This window comes from Drosophila obscura, unplaced genomic scaffold, assembly GCF_018151105.1.
Source record: "Drosophila obscura isolate BZ-5 IFL unplaced genomic scaffold, ASM1815110v1 contig_208, whole genome shotgun sequence".
Classification (NCBI taxonomy): Eukaryota; Metazoa; Arthropoda; class Insecta; order Diptera; family Drosophilidae; genus Drosophila; species Drosophila obscura.
Window position 1 is genome coordinate 1,778,229 of NW_024542799.1, and position 26,686 is coordinate 1,804,914.

The 26,686-nt window shown below is 48.0% G+C and overlaps 1 protein-coding gene across 1 annotated transcript; it reads left to right on the forward strand.

Moving 5' to 3' along the window:
• Positions 1–245: 245 nt before the first annotated feature.
• On the forward strand, positions 246–26,296 carry LOC111064809. Its single transcript, XM_041594075.1, has 7 exons — positions 246–701; positions 11,067–11,262; positions 22,266–22,524; positions 22,617–22,861; positions 22,937–23,164; positions 23,249–23,400; positions 23,473–26,296. The coding sequence occupies exons 1-7, from the start codon at positions 564–566 to the stop codon at positions 25,612–25,614; spliced, it is 3,360 nt and encodes a 1,119-aa protein (XP_041450009.1). The 5' UTR covers positions 246–563; the 3' UTR covers positions 25,615–26,296.
• The last annotated feature ends 390 nt before the right edge of the window (positions 26,297–26,686 follow it).

Below are 26,686 nucleotides of genomic sequence, written 5' to 3' on the forward strand. Positions count from 1 at the left end.
GTGTGGTTGTCAAAAAAGTAAACACCAGTCAAATGTGTCTGTAAGAAAATAAAAAGCAAGCTCTAAGGCCATAACCGAAATAAAATAAAAGAAAGAATAAACCCCCAAAGAGCCAACAACCAACCGAAAAGTTACAGATAAAAAAGTGTGCGAAAAAAAAGAGGCAAAACTTCCAAGGAAATTTTAAAGTTCAATGCGAATACGGGTTTCGTTCTTATCGCGCATTCGACGGCGTTCGAGTTCGAGTTCGAGTTCGCGTCTTGACTGGCTCTTTCGTTCCCTCCTCTACGCTGTTCCCTCTGGTTTTTTTTTTTTACTCCATGCCTGCCTGTGCTCTTCTGACCATTAAAAGTGACGCTCTCCGCGCCCCGTAATGGACCTTTGAAGCAGACACACACACACAGACGCACTGCCTCCTCATCCCCCCCCCAGAGGCCGACGCGTCTTCGACGTTGCGTTTCGCGTTATTTTTAGACGATAAAAAAGATTGGAAAAAGCAAAGCACAAAGCACCTCCCCGTATCGCCGCAGGAGGAGAAGAACAGCCACAGACACAGCCACGAAATGGGCACCAAATCACCCGGTGGTCCGCAGCGTTGTCGTCTGATCTTGCAACGCTGTTTGGCCATACAGCTGACCAAGCCGGGGCACACGGCCCCCGAGGACTTTTGGATGTACGACTCGGGATATATGATATTTCAGGTGAGTTTCTGTTGATTGTACAGGGAAACAAAAAAAGAAGGGAATGTAACTGGTTTTTGCAAAAACGAGAGGACCGACTGGTTCCTGCTTTGAGCCACAAAAAGTGCGTGAGGATGAGCCAGAGATGGAAAGAGAGGGGCGCAGAGAGAAGGGTTGTGTCAGAGGGAGGGAGTGGGAGAGAGAGAGGAAAGCAGTGGAGTATGACTCCCTCGGCTCAAGGTCGCTTGGGGTGGGCTCCTCCTTTATACTATGTGTGTTTGTGCCCGCTTCCCATGACAATAAATGGCTCGGAACGGTGCTTCTATCCCGAGCGTCATCCAGAGTAGACCACCCCGCAGTTACCCCACCCAGCCCCAAAAAATTGCAACAGTTGCAACATTTGCCATTTGTCATTTGGATTGCATTTGGACTTGCCATTTTTGTGTCTATTTCTTTCGACTTTTCGACCATTATTAATGGACTTTTGGCACAAAGAAGTTTTTCCAATTTTTCGGCCAGGAAGTAGTATCGGCCCCAAAAAATACCTTTAAATAAATAATGGGTTCATGGAACTTCAACAGATCGAAGTGGTTTAGAGATACGAGCATCTGAACACGTTTGGTGGCAAAACAACAAAAAAACCAGAAAAAGAATTAAAATTTTAAATGAATTTTCTATCCTTTTGTTGCTGCTGCTTCCGATGTTATTCTCTTTTGTTGTTGTTCCTTTCCATTGTTTGTGTTGCACTAAATTACCCCCAAAAAGTGACGTCACAGCCGGCGGGACAAGTTCAAGTTTAAAAGTGTTAATTGATGTGCCACAAATGAGAGTGGAAAAATCTCCATTGAAGGTTGGCACGTTCGAAACAGCGGTTACTTCTGGCAGTGTTTTCTGGTGTGACAATCATCTAAATCTAAAGATAATTTTATTAAAAAATATAATTTAAAAGGTATATGTTTCTAATACACCATTTAGCCATCGTTATCGCTACCGCACTTAAAGCAGGGTGTACCTACTAAACCTGTCTGTGGCCCTTTAAAGAGAATGCCCAACACCTTCGTATAAGCGTACAGAATCACTTAATTTACTTACAATTGCTGGCTAATTTAAATTTAATTGTTGGCCTGCCAAAAAAAAAAAACACACACTCTCGTTTTTTGTACATCAAAAGGCAGAGCCGCAGTTTTTCCGTCAAGTTTTTTGAGTATGGGGTTTTTTTATTATTTATTTTTGCAATTTAGTTTGCATTTTGCATACATAAAAAGTGTCGCATAAAACATTCCCTTGTTGCCTGTTGCCAGTTGCCTGCCTTTTCATGCCTCGCATAAATTACGAGACAATTGTCGTCGGGGCAGAGCATTTCATTTACATCTGAGTTGAGTTGAGTTTCGTTTTGTTTCGTTTGTGGAAACTCGGGGCGGCGAAGTTTCCGACTGGGCTAATTAATAATACGTGCCTCAGCGATGGGGCATGGAGCATAGGCCGCAGATAAGAACCGAATGAAGCGTGCCCTGAATAGCCATAGTCATGGAAGTGCCGTGCCATAGAACAATATGATAATTTAGGGCCGCACAGCAATTTGGGGCAGTCAGCCAAAGAAAAGTGCGTGAAATTATTGAAGAACAAAATGAATGAATGAATGAATGAATGGTTGAGTGAATCGACGTTGTTGAGTGATGCTAAAAGGGGAAAAAATGGAAAGAATTCCAAAGCAGAGACTCGACTCGAAATCTTCTGGCTGGCTGAAAGCAGGCAGCGTCGTTTAAATTTGATTTGTAACTTTCTGGAAGTGGAAGCTCAATGAAGTGTGAATTATGTAGATTGAGGTGGTGGCAGTTACACGGCCCCAGAAAAGGGGCGCCCCTAGGGCGGGTCTTGCAGCTCAAAGACCATATCGAAATGTGCAAGAGTTTCCGGTGCGGCGCAAGTTTTAGGGCGTGCCATAACTGAAAAGTTTCTTCACAGCAAAAATACTATGCGGGGGGGTTGGATCGAATGGAAATGCTTATGAAACCTTGAGAAAAACTGAGAGAAAAACGTACAGGAAATGCTAAAGAAAAACAATGGAATTAAACCTACTAAAAACCCTAATAAAATATTAAAAACAATGGCGAATCATAAAGTTTGTATTACATAAAAAATAGTATTATAAATCTGGGCAAAGTCACGCAATGAAGAAAGGAGCTATGCGACATACACTGAGAGTTAAGGAGCGTATTCTTTTGCTCCAATAACGAGGAATTCTGTCACAAAGGTGACGCTTTTATTGCTGAGAGATCTGATGATAAAAAGAATTAACAGAAAGACTTAAAGTAAAGCTCCCCAAAGACTTTCAATAACCACACTGCCTGCTGTGTTCAGTTACGGATGTTTAAACACTTCCTTATCCATACACATATGTACATGTGTAGATATCGTAAAGTATCTCTTAATTTTTTAGCCAAAGACAGACACTCCAGCCATATACAGAAACTTGTTTGAATATCTAATTAGAGAGAAAAGACAGAACATATTTCTATGGGGCAACAGATCCGCTGAAAGCCCATAAAACCCACCAAATCCCATTAAAGTTTCTCTCATTTCAAAGGCTATTGATAGATCGTGTAGCCCCTCCTCCCCATAACCAAGCAAAAGCTCTAAATGTCACTCAGTGGCATGGAGTTGCAGGCGGTGGAAAGGGGAAAAACTGATTTAAGACCAAGTCCCAGTCCCAGTCCCACTTTCAGTTGCCAGAGTCGATTTCCAGGGCATTTAAAATCTGTTTTTATTATTTGTGCAAATTTGTCAGGGGACACGGCGTGGCGACTCAACGACTAAGGCGACTCTCGACTCGACTTGACTCGACTCGACTTGACTCCAATTCTGATCTCGAGCTGAGCCCCGGAGCTGATCTCTGAACCGCTTTCAGTCCGTGTTTAGTGTTTGCCTGCACGCAAATGACTTCACCTAAAACATTAACTTGTTTTTGTTTTTTTTTTTTATTTTAGTCGATTTTTCTGACTCTGGCCAAGTCAGCCCCCCTTGTCCCAGCCCGCAGTCCCCCCACTCTTGAGTCAAATTAATAAGCTTGCAACAAGTTTGTTTGTGAAATAGCTCAAACGGATGCGAAAAGATTGCGTCATGTCTCCAACGGAAAGGGTGGCGGGAGAGGGGAGGGGTGGGAGAACGGGATGGATGTGGGGCAGGTGTGGGAGCCAAGACGCCTGAGAACCGCAGCTCCATAAACTACACGGAGAACTGGCTGTGGCTTTGGCTCTGTAAATATCTCATGCGAAATGGAAAGTTTTTGGTCGGGACTAGAATGAAGGCAAACCTGTGTGTGGCCACGGCACGAGTTTAATGAATCAATCCTCGCATGGGAAACAAGGATTGAAGGTTGCCTGATAGATAGATATATATCATTCAAAAGTGTTTATTGTCCCACGATTTTTTTAAGTTTTCTTTTATACAAATATATTGACTATGATCATGCAGTTCCTTCACAAAAAACTGACAAAATGCAATTGGCGAATATTCCACAAATAGAGTTTAATTCAGTGGAACGAAAGTCTCCTCAAATGGGAAACTAAATGGAAACCTTAATTGGAAAATAGAATGTAGAATAGAAGTCTCTGAAAACTCTCTGGCGGTTTCATACAAATTTCAGACATAAATTATTCAATTATTCCTGAGCACATAATTTCTGACAATCGATGATGGTTCGTGCCGCAGAAGTTCTACTGTATTCAGAGATAGCATTTATTTATCATTTGGTCATTTCGAAAGGCGGTTTTAGTCGAGAACACAGACATTTGGGTATTGGGTAGTTCTGGTTGCTGTTTTGTTTTTATGCTCACTTCACTCCCGAGACTGTTACGGACGGACACATGATGTGGTGCAAGTGCAACGGCAAGTGCAACTTCAATCTGATTGAGGCAATCAAAATGGAGCGGAGGTAATGGGGGGGGGCTAAGCCAATTGATTTATTGAACGAGTGAGTGAAAAGGAAAGAAAAGAGAGATTTCAATTGTTGTGCCTCGTGCCTCTCCACTCCATCATCTGCCCCATTCCCCAACATTATCATCTTCAATTGCTTTGATTGGATTTTAATGAAATCGAATCGATCGTTCGATCGTTCGATCGATCGATGGTGAAACATTTAAACGCAAATTTACTTTTTTGGGGGGGTTGGGGGCAAAAGTGGGACTTTAATTGATTGGCGGCGTGCGTCTTATGATTGATTTTGATTCACTTTGATGGCAATCATCATCATTGATGATCAACATTGATGGACTAATTCGATTGTCAAACATTGAACCAACTGTTTGCCTTTTTTTCACTTGTTTGCTTACCTCAACCCTCCGTCCCTCCCACACCGCCCCAGCCACCCTTTTCATTGCATAACAGCTGTCGGCTCTGGGCACAAGGTCGTCTTTGGTGTTTGCCATACGCTGGATGGTCCCCACTGGCTGTGCCGCTGTCCATTCGCTGGCATCCACTGGCAGTGCCGCTGCCATCCCCTTGCCCCCACTCTGTTGTTTAGTGTCCAAAAGTGGCCAAAAAATAACTTGAGTTCAAGTTGAGACTCTTGGAGACTATTTTCGGCCCTCTTTTGCTGCTGTTTTCGGTCACTCCACTGAACCGAAAAGAAAGAAAACCCAAAGTAAAACATTGCGGCCACGTACTTTAAATTAAGTTATTTTTGATGCTTCTCTTTGTGCCACGAAATCTTGTTTATTGGAAATGAAACTTACAATTTGCGGCTAAGCCACACTGAGAGAGTGTAGGAATAACCCTGAAGTAGAGTCAGCAATGGGGTGAGAAAGAGAGAGAGAGGTGGTGCGCACTCCGTAAACTAAAACTCAACTTGTACTGCTAAGCCACACTGGGAGAATGATGGGATATGGAGACTAGGAGGCTATGCGGAAGAGAGATATGAAATGCTATATCTACTTCCAAAACTTAGTCATCAATTATAATGATTATTCCCATAATATCTAGTAGATTACCGATATTCCATTCCCACACAAAAAAACTGATTTCCTTACATAGCTTATGCCCATCTCGCTCTCTCCCAATGTGGCTTAGCATTGAAGTGGGAGTGATTTTCCTGGCTAAGTAATTTACTAATTATCGATATAGTCGTAATGATACGATATAATGATGCTCCAGACCTTAAATCATCCTCAAAATTGAGTTGTACTCAAGGCAGTAATTAATATTTTTGTGTCTAATGGATCTTTGTGCAACATATGCCCCCGGAACACTCGTGGAATCCCATGGAAAATTGTTCATTAGCAGCACTGACAGCCCAGACTTTTCGCTATCTCTCTCTCTATGTCTCTGTCTCTGTCAAAATGATTGCGTGATTTAGCAGATTGATTGAATGACAAGCTATACGGAAATATAATCCATATATAAATTGCGTGCTAAATGCTAGGGAACACTCATAGATACTACAGACTAGGGGCTAGAATTTCCTATTCCTATTAACTTTGGCTTGCAAGTGAATGACAGACACCAGAGACGAGTACAAAGGCCTCCCACCATCCAATGAGACCCCAAATAACATTTCAGCAAGTGCCAGCAAAGCTTCAACGCCGAAATACAAAAGGCTGCCAGCCAGCCAGCCAGCCTGCCAGCCAGCCAGCCACACAACGAAATGAATCCACACACCAACAACAATGATGATGCCAACAAAGCAGACCCCAAAGAATCGACTACAGGTGCAGTTTTTTGGGGGCATGGGGCAAGACGGGCGGAGCTGTCTCTATAGCTCCACATTTGATTCTGTTCCCACAGACATCGCCATCAACCCCGGCACCCGTCAACCTCTAATAGACTTTTCACGCTTCGGTTTTAAATTGAGGTGCTGATTTTGTACAGCCGATACCCCGTACATACATCTATAGTATATGTAAATGGATACCTTTTACTTGTGGTTTACCAGGGGGCTTATTAGTTTGAGGCTCCTGCTAGGTGATCTGGCAGTACAATAGACTGATGGAATACATCTCAAAGAAGTCACAAGGAAGCCTCCTGACCAGCACCACCAGAGCTATCGATGGAGAGAGATATAGAGAGAGAAAGAGAGAGGAATGAAATTTGCTATATTTATTCCTGAAGTAGAATTGCCCTCCCTTCCCAATAGGTATCTTCCAGTCGAGCGATAATATTCTGCCAAAAGTTCTCACTTTATTTTTGCCGATTTCGTTTTACGTTTTATTTTATTGGAGAATGGAGAAGTTTTGCAATTGCAAAACTTTTTCCAATGGAAAAGAAACAAAGGAAAAAAAAAAAAAAAAAACAGATGCTATTTATGCGAAAGAGTTGAAAGGAGGAAAGGACTTGTCCCAGAGTTTTTCCAGTTGAAAGTTTTTTGTGTGGATACTCGTATTTTTTCGGGAATATTTGTAATTAATTGCTGGCAAAACCAGCGACCGCTATTGCGGCTGCCAAAAGCCGAGACAGATGCACGATTCCTGGGGTATGATACCAGGACACTATCCGTGGGATCTTCCTTACTCTCTTGTTGTATATTTTGTTGGCAGTCAGGGACTCCTGCCAGCGCAGCTGCTGCTGCTGCTGCTGCTGCTGCTGCCGCTGTCCTGGCAATTTGTTGTTCCGCTTTTGAGGGGGAAAAACTAATAAAACAAATCGCATGTTTAGCCAAAAGAGTAGATTTCTGGTCATTGAACTCACTCAGAGCCGCCAGCAGGGCAGGGCAGGGCGGCATACCATAATATCTATTCCTGGCAACCCTCCTCGATATATCTGACCAAAGTCATGGCCTAAGGCCTTGTGCCACGCCGCCCGTGCCCCATTCCACACACACACACACACACACAGAGCAAATCCAATTGTAATTTTAAGTGCAGTGCAAATCCACAGTCAGAGAAAGCCCTTCGAAGGAGTCCCCCCCATCTTTGAAGGGAGAAAGTGGGCGTTGGTTGGTCCTGCAATTTGTGTTCCTTATCAGCGATCCCGGCGCATTGATTGGAACTCTGTTTCGCTCTGCATTTATGCTTGAAGGCGTTTCCGACAGCCGCGTTAGTTTTATGGACACTCGGACTCATCCCCATTGGGCATTCGTCCAGGATTGTGGGAGGGGGTACCAGGGGGTCGCCCACTTCACCAGACAAATAAACAATGATGACAGGCCAACAGCGATAAGAATAAGGGATACGTTTCCTTGTACAATTATAATGGACGTGGGAAGCCTCGACGACAGTCTGTAATAATTAAGAAACTGAGATTTCATTGAGGGAAACTAATCCAGAAAAAGAATAAATATTCGGAAAACTATTGGCTGAAAGCCTTCCCAATGGAAACTGAACGATATTTAATCTGGTATTATACCAAACTGGAGATTTAATTGGATGGGAATGGATTTTTTATTGAGCTATAAAGAAATTTACAGTTCAAGTTGCGGAGGTCTTAAGTTAAGAGATCTTTAAATGAGGACAAGTGGAAAGTTTCCTCCAAAGTTCGATCTGCGTTGAGAACGCTCCCAGGAATTGACGAGGATCTTATCGTATTTGTTAGTCTAGGAACATTCGTGTATCTGTCAGCAATAGGGAGCTGTATTTCTACGGAAAACCAAAGGCCCACAAAGCCTATTGCAAAAATTTATGTATATTTGTGGAAAGTACGGATAGGGGCAGAGTAGAGTAGAGTACGCTGACAGCAGCCTGTCATTTGTCTCAAGAGAGTAACAGTTTCTCCACCCATTCAGAAGAGAGACTCTCACCAGCTGTCGAAATGAAATGTCTACCTGCGAAATGATTTCATTTTCAGACGAACGGACAGACGTTCGGACTCGGACTCGGACTCGCTTCTCATTTGCGAAAAGTAAATGCCGCTTTTAAAGTCAAATGAAGGGTCGGGAGCAGCAGCAAAAGTAGCAGCAATAATAATGTAAAAAGAGGGGCAGAAGAGCCGGGGGGGGACAGTGAATACAGAGCCAAAAAACAAAACAAAAACGTTTTGACTTGTGCCCAAGAGCAGCAGCGGCTGTGCGGCAGCGGCTGTGGGGCTGTGCAACCTGATGTTCGTTAGGGGAAAGGTCAAGGATTATTATACTTCATCATAACTCTATTAAGCTGCGGAGTTCGCAACAGCACAGCTTACTGTCTTACTGCCTGCCTCATGTCTCATGCCACATGCTGCCACTTGGTCGCTGCTGCCTTCACTGCGCATTTGTTTGTATATTGTTATTATCTTTTTATGCGGCACACACGAGAGATCTACAAAGTCAGAGGCAGTGCCAGTGGCAGTGGCAGTGGCAGTCAAGCCTCAACCTCATATTCCTCCTCCGCTCCCCTCTACACATGATGTATGCCCCCACTCTCCTCTGCCCGCGCCACTCTGGTGATAGTTTCGTCTTTTGAGCATTACCTTTTTTTGTGGGAGTTTTACTGTTTAGTTTTCTATTACACGAAATTGAGTAAAAGTCCCAAAATGAAAGCCACCACCCCACTGTCGGCGGAGGGGTGGAGAGCTGTGCGAGGGGCAAACGACTTTGAGAGCAAAGAGGCCCAAGAGGCAAAGAAACGACGAAGCTTTCGAGGCGACTTTTGTACGGGGCAAGCATTTGATTTGATTATTGAAGAGTTTTGCATTAACTTCCGAGAAACGAGACCGAAAAGAGGGGACAAAAACGCTTTAATGCTGCCTGCCTACCACCCTGCCCTCCCCCTTTTGCTTGCTGCTTCCCTGTTCCGCTTTGATCGATGAATGCCTGCGATGCTGTCTCTGTCTTTGGCATTTGGTCTCGTGTCTCGTGGAATGATGCGGCACAAATTGCAGAGCAGAATAAATGGGTGGTAGAGGAGCAGGAGGAGCAGACAGAGAGGGAGAGAGCGCTACACAAAGAGAAAATGCAGTAGCCGTGAAAGAAAGACTGAAAGATAGACCAAATTCTGATAATTTATGGCAGAGGTAATACGAGCACAAATTTATTTTGTGTGTGCCTGAGCTGCAAGTTACGGTGCAAGGGCATCAACTAACAACGAATCCCGACTACCTTATTTTTCTCGCAGTGCATGCCAAGCGCCATCTGGCGGCGCGTGACAGCCAAAGCCCATCGCTGACGACTGGAGAGGGAGAGGCAATGACGAGTTAATTTCTTCGCCTTCTCATGCATTAATTGAGTAGCCCGAGGGGGGTGGGTTGTGGCTTGTGCAGCGGAGAGTTATCCAACTTATATAAGAGTGCATGGGCATGGCCTCAGTCGCTGAGGCGACATTAAAATCCCAAGAGGAGTGACCACAAAAAATGGCAAATGGCTGGCTGGCTGGCTGGCTGGGGCGCTTAGATTTCCAGTAATTTCATACCATTCCCAGTCGCAGTCGCATCCTACCATACCGTACAGTACCATTCCCAGTACCCATTCCCAGTACCCATTGCCTTAGCATCCATCCATCGACAAAAAGGTCAAATCTTCAAACTGGATGATGTTCATTAGCGACACAGAAAGCCACAAAGCGTGAAACTCCGGCGGCTACAGAGGCAACACAGAAACACAGAGAGAACGAGACAGAGAGAGAGAGAGAAAGAGAGAGAGAGAGAAAGAGAGAGAGTGAGGAGAGATCTTTTGTGAGCTTGCACTTTAGACCCAAAAGTTGCATTTCCTTGGCCCCCCCCACACCACCCACTCTGTGGCCTCTTTGGAGTGGCCTCTCCTACCGCTGCTACTCCTCCTCCTCCTCCTCCTCCTGTCCATTGTCCGTGGGCACTGCTTTGACTCTCGACCCTTTTTGTCCGTGTTTACATCAAAAACGTGCCTCAAGTGTTCCTGTCACTGCACAAATTGGACATTTATTTGTTGCCCCATCGACTGCTGCCCCCCCCACACCGCTGCCCTTCCCCTTGCCCTTCGGATGTATTGCCATTTCCATGGAAGGAACGTGTTAAGGATTTCGATATGGGGTTCAGAGTGGGAATGAGAACGGGAACGGGTACGGGAATGAATGTGTGCCCCTCCTGCTTCTGCTACTTCAGCTTCTTCTCCTCCTTCTACCGTAAACATGAAATGCATTTACACCGATGCACCGATGAGGCAGCGAATTTTGTGGCGCCACCCCTCCTCGTATGCTCGTATCCAACATTCAGGGGCGTGTTTTCGATCCGCTTTGGCTAATTGATGGTTTTGGCCAGCCATCAAGCTGCAGCATCAGCAGCAAGCAGCAGCTGCACTCCGCCCACAGTTGGATAACTCACTCCTTAAGCAGACACTCTGCTTGCCACTTGCCACACAATTATGCCACTCGCTGCACTGCAATTTGTCAATTAGCTGATGGGGTTGGGCGATGGATTGCTGATGCTGATGCTCCCCCAATTGGGGCATACATATGGGAACCATTTCTGATCTGAATCCCTTTTCTTTGCTCTTCTTTTTATTTGCAGAACTTCCTGGCGGCCAATGCCCAGTGCTGGTGGAACGGACCACTGACGGCGGCGACGCGTGCCCTCAAATACGCCGGACATGTGGCACCCGGAATGCTGCTGGTCACCGCCGAGCCCTGCGCCCTGGAGGTGCTGCGCGGAGCCTTTGCGCGGAGCGTCCTCAAGCCACCGGCCACTTATGTGATCAGCTCTGTGGGTGAGTCCTCGCCGTAGTTGTTGTTGGTTGTGGGTTGGTGGGTTGGGTGTAGTTGTAGCAATCCTAGAGACACATTTCGATCAGAAAGAACGAATGCTATTCGATCTGCCAAGAAAACATCTCTCGGTACAGACAAAATCTCCCAAAATTAGTTTGAAGTAGAGTCTTGAGCCATGTCAGGATGCAGTGGTGGCCAGTGTGGCTCCTGCGACGACGAGGATACGCAGATGTCGATGGACGAGCTGCGCAGGCGCATGGACAATGAGATGGTGGCCAATGCACAGGTCGATGAGGGGAATCAGGATGATTTCCAGCGGTGGCAGGAAATTGTGAAGGTGCGCTGGGTCATGTTCGAGGAGCAGCGGCGCCACAATATGCGCTGCCAGTCGATGGGTCGCGGCGCCACAATCTGGCGGATCCTGTCGAAGGTACAGCAGGAGCTGGAGGAGAAGCTACAGCTGCAGAAAGTACTTGGCTCCTGCCAGCGCTTCCCCTCGCCCATGGCCCTCATGGACGATGAGCGGAAGGTGGGTGGCAATCTGTTGGTGCTCGAGCCAGTGCGTGACGTACTGTGTGGCAGGGATGGCTGCGATCTCTTGGAGCAACAGTCTTCTGGGCAGGTCCAGGCCGACATGGCTCAGCAATCTGAACCAGAGCCATGGAATGTGCAGGATATGCCGAATGAGTGCGGGTGTGCGGCATGTGAGGAATGCAGTCGACAGAAAAAGCTTCAGCAGCAGCCCCACAGCGTGAAGGATCAGTCCAGGATGGACAACTATCCAACGCAGCAGCTGCAGCAGCAGGCCCAACCAAAGGCGAAGGCAAAGGATGGCTGCAATTGTCTGAGTGCCGCAATCCTGGAAAAATCCAGACAACAGCCGTCGCAGCCGTCTCAGCCGTCGCAGCCGTCTCAGCCGTCGGAGAAGTCAAAGTCCACCATCTGTGGCAGCTTGGAGTGCCAGTTCCAGGGTGATTCCGAGCAACATGGGAGCAGCAGGCGAAGCTCGTGTCAGCAGCAGCACCAACCAAAGGCGAAGGCAAAGGATGGCTGCAATTGTCTGAGTGCCGCAATCCTGGGAAAAACCAGGCAACAGCCGTCGCAGCCGTCGCAGCCGTCGCAGCCGTCTCAGCCGTCGCAGCAGTCAAAGTCCACCTTCTGTGGCAGCTTGGGGTGCCAGTTCCTGGGTGATTCCGAGCAACATGGCGGCAGCAGGCGAAGCTCGTGTCTGCCCTAACTTTCTGCAGAGGTTCAATAAGATGAGCAAGCTCAATCAGTCGGGCATGCTCGTGCCGGCCAATGCCTTGCTGGAGCTCGCACAGGAGCTGCCAGAGAACGTTGGCCGATCGGCAACGTGGACCTGCCACACAATGCCATCGCAGCTGCACAGCGTTGCGAATGAAACGGCAAGGAACATACCGCAACGTCCCCGCCGCATCACTGAGGACCCCAACTATGTGCACTACGATCCCCTGCTTGTCTATGTGAACGAAAAATTCCATGTGGATGTCACGTCCGGCATGGGCCACTCCATATGCCGCGAGAGCAGTCAGACTTCCTATTATAGCGCCATTCAAATGGAATCCAAAACGGAGCCAGTGTCAGAATCGCTTCTTGGATATTGTCCGCTGTGCAACAAGCGGCACCTGCGTTTGCCTCCGCCCTTTTGACCCCTACCATCGGCTGCAGTGCGCTAAAGCAAATAAAGCAAAAGGCCTAGTTAAATATGATACCTTCCGCTCTTCCGATCTATGGGCTGTGGGGGTCCATGTACCCCCACTGCCTGCACCTCATCAAATATTGATGCCGCTGTCTGGGTCTGGGTCCGCTGTGCCTCGTTAGCTGTCAATTAAGTGGACACCTGTGCAGTTAATGCGATGCTGCCACTGCCACTGCCACACTGTCCATGTGCCCCCGCTGCTCGTTGTCCCCCTCATTCGCCATTTCACACTTTCACAGTCCTGTTCGGAGGCTGTGGCCAAAAAATCGCCACAACTCTGCGAATTGATAAATGGACAGCCAGCCAGGCAGAGATCGGAGGAGTCGTCGTCGGCCTTTGGCGAACTCTGTTTGGGAATTAATAAGTTTCGATTTGTGGCTGCCACTCGTGGCCATATATAATCCTCGGCGGCCACAATGGGGCGCTCCATTTGGCCTTTGTCGGTTAAAACTTTGTGGCATTCATTCAATTGAGGAAATATTGCTGCTGCCTGACTGCCAGCCTGCCAGCCTGCCTGCTACCAAACAAAGAGGCGCACTCAAACACCACAAACACACACGCACGTACACAGACGGGGCACAGACGGGAGTTGCAACTACATACATATGTACATTGTATGTGTGGCATGTTGGTTGCATTTGGCAGGCAGAATCGGTTCCATGTTTGCTAATTAACATCTGCAATGGCGTAGAACCCATTAACTATTAATTACCATAAACATGACAATTCCATCCGCAAACAAGGGGATGCCACATGCGGGAGGCAAGCATGCTGCTGCATATGCAATACTGCACTTGGGATGCCTTCGTTACACTCTAATTTCTATTTCCTCCACTAATAAATCCGGCAAGCAGTTAAAAATTCTTTGTACTGCTTTGTAGAACACATTGAATATAAGCAATGTTGCTAGACAATGTTGCCAGGAATTGCATGCAGCTTTTGTTAAGTTTGTGACGCTTCCCTTCCCATTATCTTTTAATATTCTGAATTTTCCTATGACCAACATAAATCTCTGATAAAATCTAAACTGTAGATTACACATTCGGAGAGGCGTAACTCGATAAATGCCAGTAATGCCAGCAGTATAAAACGGGGGCGCTGGGCGCGCTCCCGTCTTCTGTCTGTGTTCCTCCGCGGGGGCCGCCCCCGCGGGGCGGGGGGGCGGGGGCGGGGTTTCGGTGGGGTGCGCCGTGTCGGGCCCTAGCGGACGCGGCGGGGCGGCGGCGGCGCGCGGCGCGTGGTTATGGGGTCACGCCCCCGTTACACCCCACTACCCATCATATACCCTTGGTCGGGTATAAATATGTGGCCAAACATTACAACAAATAAAACCCATCAAAGCGAGAAAGAAGTAAAGTAATATTCATGGTCCTTGGTTAGCGACCCTTGAACTAACAGAAAGAGCTTTAAATTCTTAAATCTGGTAAATTAATTACATTAAAAAATCATAAAAGTCTTAGCAAACAAACGGGCTTTTGGCGAAAACGGTAAACAAATAATACACCTGGGCATTGGCATTAAATTAAATGTAGTTTTATTGACTGGCTGCAGACAGCTATTAATTTGGATTTTAGCAGGTTGTTATTCACGAAATAAAGTTTAATTGTAAAAGGTTGTAAAACGCCTGGGGTTCCACTTAACAAGCAGTCAAAACAAGCAGTTCAAACAAGCAGTGATAAATCAGTTTTCTGATTCAGAATGAATGAACACTCCCCTCCCATGCTGATCAAATGAAAACTAAACCGAAGAAAAGTGGGAAAATAAGAGCAACAATAACTATGGCAATAGGCAATAAGGCAATAACAATAGCAACAATAGAAATAACAAAATAAATAACACACATTGCATGGAAAACAATCAATCAGGCGGCAATTTCTCGCTCAATTAGACAACAAACATGCCAAATAAATGCAACAGCAACAGTAACAGCAACAGCAATAACAAAAATCCAACGAAAGAAACTGAAGAGCCAAATTAAATTCAGTTTCGTGTTAAAGAGCCAAGTGGATGTGTGGTGGGGTGTGGAGGGGAGTGAAGATTGTGAAGTCTGTGTGCTGCCAATTTGACAACGGAATATCAGTAAAGTGAAGGAAGCAGCAAGCAGTGGAGTGGTGAGAAAACAGAGTGAAGCAGTGAAGAAACAGACAAATGGCAAATGCAAAATAGCTGGAAAGCGAGAAAATTATTCAGTTCCCAGATCGAGAAGAGAGACAGAGACAGCGAGAGAGAGAGAGAGCAGTAAAGAGTGAGTGAGTGAGTGAGAGAGTGCTGTCTGTCTGATTGCCGAGTGAAAAATAAAGAGCCGCAAATCAATTTCATCACGATTTCTCGGCGATCCATCCGAGAGATGTTGCTGAAAGTGAAATGTGGTGGCCATGACAGTGCCGCGGCTCCCGGCACCCCGGCACCCGGCTCTACCCATCGATCTGCGGATGGATTGTCCGTCCGTCTGATAATTGTAACTTAATATTCGAAGCCATTAACAAATCGCAAATCTGTAGAAATCAGTCACATCAGCAGAGCCCTCCCCCCGCTCCGCAGTGTTGTCAGGGGGGGATTCCATTAAATGGCATTTTGTCTCAGCTGCCTGTATGTATATGCAGATGAGATGAGACCGAGACACATGCTGCCCACTGTGCAGACTCGCATGCTGCCCTCCAAAGCTACTGTAAAGCAGTGCAATCTTCCTTCTACCGTTAGAGATTTATGTGTGGAATTTACCCACATTTCGTGGCAATTTCTGGAAAGAGTTCAACAAACTTCCGCCACCCATCTAATCTCTGGAGAAGTGGGGGTGTGGTGTACGCTTCAAAGCGTAACCAAGTTCGCCAAAATACAAAAAACAAAAACAAAAACGTAGAGGAAGAAAGATCAAAAAGACAAGAGTCACTGTCATTGAGGTCTTTCTTTGGTCGGTCTTTGCAAGTTCATCTGCTGAATCTCATGGTCGCTTGAGCACACTGTCCCCCCACCACCCCCACCCATACCCCCAAACACCTCACCCACCCAATAAAATGCCGCATCAAAAGAGCGTTACCAAAGCGATTATTGTAATTCTATTGTTCTCCATCTGGCAACGTTCTCCTCTCCTTCGTTCTCTTTCATCATCTTCTGGCTGTGGTGCCTTTGACTGGTCACACTGATTACTCCTGATCGCCCCCCGACAGCACCCCCGTAATGAGGTCAACCCCACTTTGACTTTAACTTTTGGTTACGCTCCGCAGATTTCTCCCTCATTTCGCTGGGAAAGTGTTCGCTCTCCCTGGGAAGCCATCAGCCATCAAGTCGTCGTCTTTCAACGTCTTTCAATTGTGTTTCTACACAGAAAAGACAGGGCAAAAAGATACACACGAGAGTATAATACGTATAATATACGCACCAAAAATGGAAGACAAATTTCGCCGAAATGCGACACGATTCTATGGCCAATGGCTATAACTGACATTATACCCCCCCATCATTGCCATCATCATCAGCAGCAGCAGCAGCAGCCGCATGAATGTGGCCCCCACGGGGATGGAAAGTTGCACAATGCGCCACGAATGTAACTGTATTTTTTGTTGGCAGGCTCCCCAGGTTTAGGTCCACTAACCCTAAACTCATTGACCTTTAACACAGCAGCAGCAGCATCAACAGCAACAGCAGCAAAAAGCGGCAACAGGAACAGTCAAAAAGTGTCGCCAACAGTTTTTGGTCTTTCGTATACCCTTTGCCAAAAGGGTATTCCAATTTGAAGAGCAGAGAAGCTAGCAGAATCTTTGGGGTGCCACGAACTAGCCCATGAGAGCCACCATTCGGGATTGATGGCAGCATCTGGTCCTTCAATAGATCCATGAATGCATCGAGAACCCCAAAGAAAGGCAAAGGGTATATCCTTCGTCGTTTATTAGCTTGGCCAATGCCAAGCATCGTCGTCGTGTTGCTCCTTATTTGCCAGGCGGCCCACTGTCCGATTGTCGGGCTATCTGGCTGGGCCTGGCATTTTGTTGGTGTTGCAACCACGTAAATGTCAATTTGCATTTCGTTTGCTGTGCCACCGAACCGTCGCGTCGCGTCGCGTCGTGAGGCGTTGCATAAACAGCAGCAGCAGCACTCGGGGTGGCATAGGCACGGCACGGCACCATCAGCACCACCACCTTCTCCTTGGGGGAGAGAGAGACCTTGTTTTAAATTTGTTACTGATCTGAAAATATTTTTATTAACAGACGGAAACAATTAGCGGCAGACCCCCAACGCAAACGCAGCGACAGGCGTATCTGTTTTGCTCCTTCTCCGTGCAACTGCCACAGTCGCGGCCACACTGCGACTGCGTGGCCTTTGCCGCCACCGCAGCAGCCAGCCTCCTCCTCTTCCTCGCGGCTGTCCGCAGAAGAGAAAAGAAAAACTTAAATGGGAAATTGAAAACGCGCAGAAAACGTTTCAGACACAAAATCGTGATTGCCTTCGTTTTGGCCGCTAGACATTTATTTTTTTTCGCTTTTTTTGTTTACTCTGGAAATGCTCTACATGCTCCCCACAGGGTGGTGGGTCGCCAAAGCTACATCGGGTGGGGGAGGGGGAGAGAGAGAGACTATGTTTACTTCTTATGTAAAACGACATTCCAGGGAAAGCTGCAAATGTGACAAGGCGACGATCGAACCAACGAGTAAGGGCAGGAATTGGAGAGAGATCCGTTTGTGGGGACCAGGGAGAATAAAGGATGCTCTAAGGGATCGGTATAGGAAACACGCACTTGCCATAGGGCGCCACTCCACAGTGCACAGTGCATCCTCTTGCATCCTCTTGCATCCTCTCGCATCCTCTTGGCAAACGCATCCAAATCCATCGTAAGACTGATTGATTCATTGGCAGGAGGAAAAATGAAAGCCACAGATGACAAACTTCTGCAATAAGCTGGAAAAACTCTCTCGCTTGAGACGCTCATCTGCATCTTGGCCTGGAGCGGAGCGGAGAGGAGTGGAGTGGAGCGAAACACGAGGCCGCCTGTAAATGATAATAAATATGGAAAAGACGTGAAAACGATTGCCGCGATTTTCCCACCAACGCTTTAGATGGTGTCTGTCCGCTGTCTGCTGTCCTCTCCTGCTTTTTGGACACCGCCTCCTTCTGGCCGTGGTCCGGTGGTGGTGGTGGTGGTGGTGGTGGTGGCTACCATCCATCCATCCATCCGTCTTAAGTAGAGTGAAAGTGTTGCGTTTTGGTTTTCAAAAACTGTGGAGACTCGATCTGAGCTGAGCTTTTAGTTTATGTTATTGTTGCTATTGCTGTTGCTATTGCTGGTGCTGTTGCTGTGTTGCATTTGTGGCAAACGTTGCTTTTGTTGCCCGGCGGACACATATCCTTGTGTTCAATCAAACCCAAAAGCGACGTCAACGCGCAACGCGACTCGTAGAGCTCTCTGGTACTGGGGGGGAGTTTGGCGAATTGTGGCCTGGCGTCGGAGTCAAGTGTTTTGTAGCTTGAAGGTTGCTTTTTTTTGTCTAACTCCCACTGCAAGGCAAAGACACAGGCCGCCCGCCGACAGACCCCACTCTCCTCTGTGTGTGTGTGTGTGTGTGGCAACATGCGGCAAACATTTTTAGCGCTTGTAGTTGCCATGAATTTTTATGCAAATGAAAAATGTTTCTTGCGATTTTCCCCTCCTGCGCTCAGTGCTGCTGATCCGCTGATTCCGCCGATCCGCCGATCTGCCGCTGTGGCCATTACTGTGATGCAATTGCCGCAAGTAACAATAATCTTGATGTATGATTTTTTTCTCCTTAGTCTTTAGTTTTTTTTTCTGTTGTTGTTGTTGTTGTTGCTGTTGCTGTCGCTGTTGCCGTTGTTTCGTCTCTCGTATTATTAGAAAAGGCAAAACGTTCAAAAATAAAGAGGAAATCTTGTTGCGCCTATCGTGTTGTTGGCACATTTTCGCGTTACCCCGTTTTTTCCCTGGTTGTTTTTGTTTTTTTTTTTTGTGTGCCTCCTCTAAGTTTTCTGTTTGATCTCATAACCGCCGGCGATGCTGCCACAGCAACAAAAACAATGGACGAAGCATCATAAACTTTTAACGCTGTCCATTTCGAAATAATCAATAATTTTTGGCCATCGAAGGCAATTTATTATTGTTTTGTTGTTGTTGTTGTTTTGGGCCAAAAGACAGACTCTTTTTTGTTTTTGTTGTTTTTGTGCCTTGAAGCCAATGGGAATGAGAGGAGCAAATAAATTAACACTTCCTTAAACGATAAACACTAAGAGTAGTCTCCCCTCCCACCCCCTGTATCCCCTTATCTCGCACTCGAAAGTAGATGCCACACTATGGAATGGATATATCTTGGGGGGAAGTACGAGAGAAATGCATTTGGAAATCGAAATGAAATGAAATGGCCAATGGATAGATAGAGGCCAGACCAGAGTCCGAGTCCGAGTCCCCGAGTCTGTGGTGTTCGAGTGCGGGGGCGTCACGAGTTTGCTTTTCGTTTCGTTTATTAATTTTAATTGTGACGGGGTGGCAACGCCCGGCAGGCTAACGGCAACAAATTGCATTCGCATTTACAGCAGGAGGTTAGGTAGGGTGTGCTGGAGAGAGGAAGAGCTAGAGAGTGTGAGACAAGTAGAGCCTTGATCTTGTGTTGCATCTTAGCTGAAAATGTTTATCCGTGAGATCTATACAGATGGAGCATCATTGTTAATTAAATTGGAAATGATTTAATTGTTTATTGTATTTACTTAGTTATTTTTAAACATTTATTGGACTTTTCGTTTTGTTTTGGAAAAGGTAGATCGGTGGAAATATAAATACAAAATTTAAACAGTAAAAATATCCCATAGAAATGATCAGCATTAAAGGGTAACTATAGGCCCAAATACAGGATCCATCGGAATTTAAATATTTGATGTTGATAGATCTACAAACACAAAAAACAATAATTAAATGTAAATTGTGTATGTTCTAAAAGGATTAAATCCTTGTGATCAGTTAATCAGTAGGTGCCAAAATGCAATCAGAAGTTGGATAAATGATCAGAAAGAAGATCATAAGAAGAAGATTAAATAAAACAAAAGAATTCATAGCCGGAACAAATCTAAAATAAATGAGTATATGGAAATGGAAATATATATTTTTTTTTTTTTGCCTTGTTTGAGCTTTAAGAACATCTCCACTGATGTCTCCACTGGGTTCTTTTTCAAGGTTTTTTTTTGTTCATATCTTTGAATCTCTGACCTTCCCACAGGCCGCAGTTGGTGCTGCTGCTGCAGCCGCCGCCTTTATGGCATATGTGCAATGCATATTGTGGGGGCGTTCAGTGCCATTGACAGTGCCAGTGGCCAAATGGCATGTCATCGGTTCCATTGCCCCATCGTCGATTTATGACGCCCGCCGCCATCTGCTTGGCCCCGAAATGAAGTGCAGCAGAAGTGCAACACTGCAGAGACTCCTCTGCATTTGTCTGTGTGTGTGTGCTGTGGGCCCTGCCCTGCCCTGCCCAGCCATCTCTCATATTTGTGTTTATCTAGGCCCCGATTCCAATTTGGCCACTGTTTGGGCGAAATTTATGAGTCAGGGCGTTGCTGCCAAATGGCCGAATGGCAAAATGAGAAAATCAAATGGGAAATCTGTTTGTGGGTGCTTGTGTGTGTGTGTGTGTGTGCCACAGATGATAACCGAAAGGCAAATAAAAAGCGGAGAATGTGGCAGTGGCAGTGCATTCAAGTGGCAAACAACAAATGGTTGCACTTGCAGATGGAGATTGAGTGCGATTCCCAGTGATGCCACACAAACAGACAAACAAATGAAGCCCCCCCTCCCCCCTCCAAAGATTAATCGCTGGACAAATTTGCGATGTGAAAGTGCGAGTGAGAGGGAGCGGTAGGGAGGAGCGGCAGGCAGGAGCAGCTGTGGCAGCAGAGAGAAAGGGGGGGAAAGGCGGACTTGCAAGCTGGCTGGCTGGCCTCGTCGCCTATTCCCACTAATTGTCCTTGACGATGGAGCATCCCACATGGCATTTTGTCTTTGGGGCGCAAATTGCTGCCGGGTGGTAGTGGTACAGCCGCAGGGGCAGGCACAAACTGCTGGCTGCTGGCTGCTGGCTGCAAGCAACGGAAAGTGAAAACTTGAAAAATTGATTATGCAACTGCAGCAAGGACGTTTGTGGCCAAGAGGCATGCCTGCGCCACAGCCACACAGCCACACAGCCGGAGCCTGGGCAACGGAGGTCGCCACACACTTGGTCTGATTTTGCAGCCACCACACCACACCACACCTCACCTCACCTCTCTCCCGCTCTCTATCTATGTAGGTATATCTTTGCCCCTCTCTGCTATTGCAATTTTGAGGCATGCTACTAGACACACATACACGCTGCCTCGGGGGCGTTGCTGCTGCTGTTGCTATTGCTGTTGCATGGCGTTTGTCGTTTGTTGTTTGTCGTTTGTTTTTGCCCATTTATTTAGAGGTTAAGATGCAAGTAGGAAGCGTTTTGGCGGAGGCGCGCATTTAATTTACGGGCACGATGCGGCACCAAAGAAAGAGCCAGCATGCTGTGTGTGTGGCAGGCTTCCACCTCCTCCTCTGGCTTTTATACCCTCTCTGAAGACGGGGGCAGAATATGCTGCATGCCCCATGCCACATGCAACTCTCTTAACGAGAGTTTTGTGATAGCTTGTGTGAAGAGTGTATTCCCATCTTCGGTTCCTTCTTTGCTGCTGGGTGCTGTGCATTTTTAATTAAGTATACGCCGTGTTAGCGATGCCGCCTGGCCATATAAGGAGCGCTGCAGCAGCAGCAGGCGGGGGCAGGCAGGCAGACAGGCAGCAAGTTGCGCCGGAGAATCGATGAAGCTCTCGCCGTGGCATGACCTCACCACGCGAGAGGTCACACAGACGAGACGAGATGGCAAAAATAAAAAAAAATGAAAAAAACAAATCTTAATTCGGTTTAATTACCTCGACGCATTCGAATGTGGCCGAAATGCCAAGCGAGCCAAGGCAATCGGAGAGGTAGAGTGGCTGTAGCTGTGTCTCCCTGGTGGCCACCCAAAATGCCATCACAACAACAGCAACGACAACAACAACAACAACAACGAAATGCCTACCGAGTTCGTTGGAAAAATGCGAGCAAGTTTGATGCCCCAAAATGGAGCAGAGCATCTCGCAGCTGGTTTTTGTTTGGCAGTGATTAGCCTTATTTGTAGCTTGTAGTAGTAGCTCCCTCCTCCCCTCCTCCCCTCCTCCCCGCCCCCTTGCCTGTTTTGCACCGCACTGACCATCAAAACTCTCTGCCGCCCCCCATGGCACATTTTGCAGGTGACATTGACGATTGCATTGTGACGCCAACGGTTCAGGGACAGTTCACGCCGCTGCCGGAGGCACTATGCGATGTGATCATGGACCTCACCGCCGAGGGACAATCGGCCACCGTGGAGCATGTGCGCGGCAAGTTGGGCGCCCGTTTCCCGCACATGACGACACCAGCGACGGAGGTCATCTACGATACGCTGGCACAACTGATGCAGGAGCAAAAGATCTACCAGACATCCAAGGGATACTTTATCTTTACGCCCGAGTGAGTGTCTGTCCTTTCACGTTTCACGTTTAGCTGAACCGCCAACTAATTCTGATACTCCTGACTCCTCCTTCCCGCCCTAAAAACCCTAGACGTCGTCGTAGTCGTTCCCGTCCGCGCAGCAATCACCATCAGATGAATGGCAGCCTGGCCTACGCCCAGCTGGAGGAGGAGGAGCAGCAGCACAGCGACAGTGTGGTGCCCCAAGAGGCACGCACCATGCTCATGTCCAACTCGGAGGCACTGCACTCGCTCTACGGTGAGATATCGACGGAGCGGGACGGCGACCTAACACACCAGTGCATCCAAACGAATCTGGCGGATGTGATCTGCGGAGGTAAGACTCCATTCATCTATCTGTCAGTGTCCATTGCCCATCAATCAGTTCAATCAATCCCGCACAATTATTCAGGCAATCCCAACGACAAGATCATCTATCCAAGGGCGGCCAAGCGACGCAGTGCGTCATTTCCGACGCCGCGCAGCTTGGAACGGCGGCACAGTTTGCGGCTCTTTGGTTCATCGAAGCGCCTGCAACGCTGCGCCTCCACACGCAGTCTGTCCAAGACGTACGCCCAAACGCTGAATACCACGGACAGCAGCAGCTCGGAATACCAAAGCACAGATTCGTCATCACCCAGTGAGTAGCAAACCATCGAATACAACAACCCACCCACTGCGAAGTAGCTCTAACCCGATCCAACCCGATCCCATTGATTCACAGAAAAAGGATCTTTGCTCTCCCGGCTGTTCCGACGCAGTGGCAGGGCAAAGCAGCGTCAGATTGAGACATATTCCGCACAGTTCCCGCCCGCAGAGTGGTTCAATACGCGAGCCGTGCATCTGCATAGCGTGGGCACCCAAACGGCCGAGCATGTAAGACATACCGGATAATATTCCTTGGGTTGGTAGCACACTAATGATATATTCGCTGTCCCCTCTGTTTAGGACATGCCTGTGGCCCATACGCTGTCCAATTCGACCTTCTACGATGGCTCGGAGCTGAGCCAACGTTCATCGACGCTGCCCCGTCGCCATCGCCGTCACATGTCCAGCGAATCGACCTTCCTGATATCGTCGCGGGACTGCTCGCCCATCCGCCGCCGCTCGCCGGTGTATTGCAGCGGCTCGCTACCTCGCTCCACGCAGTCCATACCAGCCACCACAGTCACGACGACAGCCTCCAAGATGAATCACTCCTCGGCCACGCTCTCGCGCCTTGGCCACACAATGGGGCACACGCACACGCCCACGCCCACGCACACAGCACCCAAGACAGCACAAAAGTCGGTGATTGGGAAGCACATCTTCGAGAGTTCGCCCTCGCGCTCTGCCACACTGAAGGCGGCGGCGGCCAAGCGCCAGACGGACGGACTGATCATCAATAGCTGCACGGACAACAAGGCGACGTACCGGAGTCTGCAGAGCAGCGGACCATCCAGCCTGGAGTCGTGCAAGACGTCCTCGATGTTTGCGAGTGGCCCCTCGAGCATCGACAGCATCGGCAAGGTCTCGTTCAGCCAGAAGACCAGCGGCCACTCTAGTCTCGATTCGCAGTGTTCCACCAACACCGCTGTGGTGGCACCATCAACGGGCAGCAGTGGCATCGGCGGCGGCGGCAGTGTCGGCAGCACCCGTTCCATTCTGCTGCTGAATGGCTCGCCCAGGGGCACGCCGCGTCACCAGGCGATGCGTGCCCGGGTGGCCGAGGCCCAGGCCCAGCGGCAGAGGGCCAGCACACCCAATCGCATACTGGAGGAGCTGAGCTACCCCCACATCCAAGCGCACACCCACAACGGAGGAGGAGGAGGAGGAGGCGTGGGTGTGGGTGTGCCCAACTCGAGTAGCAACAACTCGATAACGCTGCAGGTGACCACCACATCGAGCGGCGGAGGCCAGAGCATACCCAGCACCAAGATCTTTGTGCAGAACTCGCCAGTGAGGAGTGTGATCACCCTGGAGAACGGCAAGATGCTGGAGAACTCGAACGTGTTCATTATCAACAACGAAACGATGACGAACGAGAGAGGGGAGATCATCAAGAAGACGCTGTCCAAGCAGACCTCGTCCCCGGCTGCAGCTGCTCCGACAACAACTGCACCGGCGGCCACCTCCACGCCAGTCCGGATAACGCAACAGCATCAGCAGCAACAGCAGCAGCAGCAGGAGTCGGTGTCCAATGATCAGCCCCTCAGCGAGACGGAGGCCAACTCGGAGACGTGTGACTCCATTTCCTTCATCAGCGAGAGCTCGCCGGACAACACGTGCCCCGTCGATATGCCAGAGATCCCGGAGATACCGATCTACGATGGTGGCAAGTACGCCAAGAACACCAACAATGATGCCACAATGAACAACAGCCGCAAGCTCTGCCTGCAGCTGGCGAACGGGATTGCCTACAAGAACAATGTCCTGAAGAACGAGTCGCAGCCGAACTCGCCCAGCGCCGAGCAGCAGCAGCAGCAGCCCCTGAAGCTGGCGGCCCTGGCAAAACAGGACTTTGAGATTGCCGGATCCGTGGGTAATTTGCACTTTTACGAGAAGAGCTCCAAGGATCTGGCACCGGCGCAGAGCAACCACAATCTGATGATGAACAGCAGCACCGATCTGAAGCATCTGTGCTACGAGTCCGTGTGCCAGCTGCAGAAGTGCTCAATGAACGGCGATGAGCTGGCGCTGGCCCACTTGCTGCGCAAGTCGAACAATCCGAATCCGCTGGGCAGCGAGCCCAATCTGACGCTGAAGGATCTGACCAATGACAAGGCCATGGACAAGGAGGGCATTGACCGTCGTCTGAGTCTGACCAAAGAGTCCCTGGAGCAGGGCATGGGCAGTGTCTTGGCTGGCGGCAACGAGGAGCTCTACAACTTTCCCAGCCTCACCGACTTGTCCTTCAACTTTACCTCGCTGGCGGCACGAAAGATTCTGCAAGGCGTCAGCCTCAACAGCATCGACACGCTGGTGGAGCTGAATATGGCAGCGGCGGCGGCTGCGGCAGCCGCAAACAATGCCAAGGAGAAGCAGCAAAACAACCAAACAGCGGCGGCCGCAACGGCAGTCTCGGTCTGCACCGACTTTGGGATGGTCTAGACTCTAAACTCTAGACTCTAGAGGGAGCATCCATCCCCCTCTTAGTATAATCAAACGAAAAATCATAGCATCTACGAGATAGAAGGAGAGAAGCAGATAGCAACAAAAGAACTTTGTGTAATTTATTACGATTGATTTCCACCCCCCCCTTTGGCGATGAATTTGATAGCTGCAATTTGTAAGTATGTTTTTTTCTGTTTTAGGGTTTAATCGGATGCAACTTTTATTTACAGTGCCAAAATAAGTTTAGTTTAATTTTAATTCGTATTATTTCATGCCAGTTCGTACGTTGCCCTTCGATGAAGAAGAACCGCCAAGCGGCTTCAGGGGCGTGGGGCAACGGGCAAATCCCAATACCAATCCCATGCGTTATGCTAAGATATATAAGTACAACGTACACGCAGAATATTACGTTCGATGCTTTAATCTGTTTTGTACATTTATCCAACGCAATGCAATACATATACTAACGACAACAGCCCCCAAATGCAATCCTCTTACCTATACATATTACGATATATACCATACACACAAAACAAAACGAGAAATACAGAAATGTTATACTACGACCATAGAATTTAGCACCTTAACGGAGAGATACAATAATTTTGTACAAGGCCTTAACTAGTAAAGTCAGCAATAATACAACATAAGTTGAAATCACTAATAAAATAAACATATGAATGCCGTCGTTTTACGCTAGAGTGCGAAGTTGTTGCTGGCGTTGCCAGACTTCAGTGCGAAGTTGTCGCTGGCGCTGCCAGACTCGAGCGCCAAGTTTTTGCTGGTGTTGCCAGACTCGAGCGCGGAGTTTTTGCTGGCGCTGCCAGACTCGAGCGCGGAGTTTGTGCTGGCGCTGCCAGACTCGAGCGCGGAGTTTTTGCTGGCGCTGCCAGACTCGAGCGATTAGTAGTTGCTGAGGGCTGCCACACCATGATATTTTGGCAGCCCCCTGCAAAGCAAAAAAGAAGAGAAAAGTATTTATATCTGACAAAAGCTGTTTGCTATGAAACTAGCAACGACGCTTTTTTTTTGATTGCACCTTGGCACCATCACTCGGCCAGCTAATGTT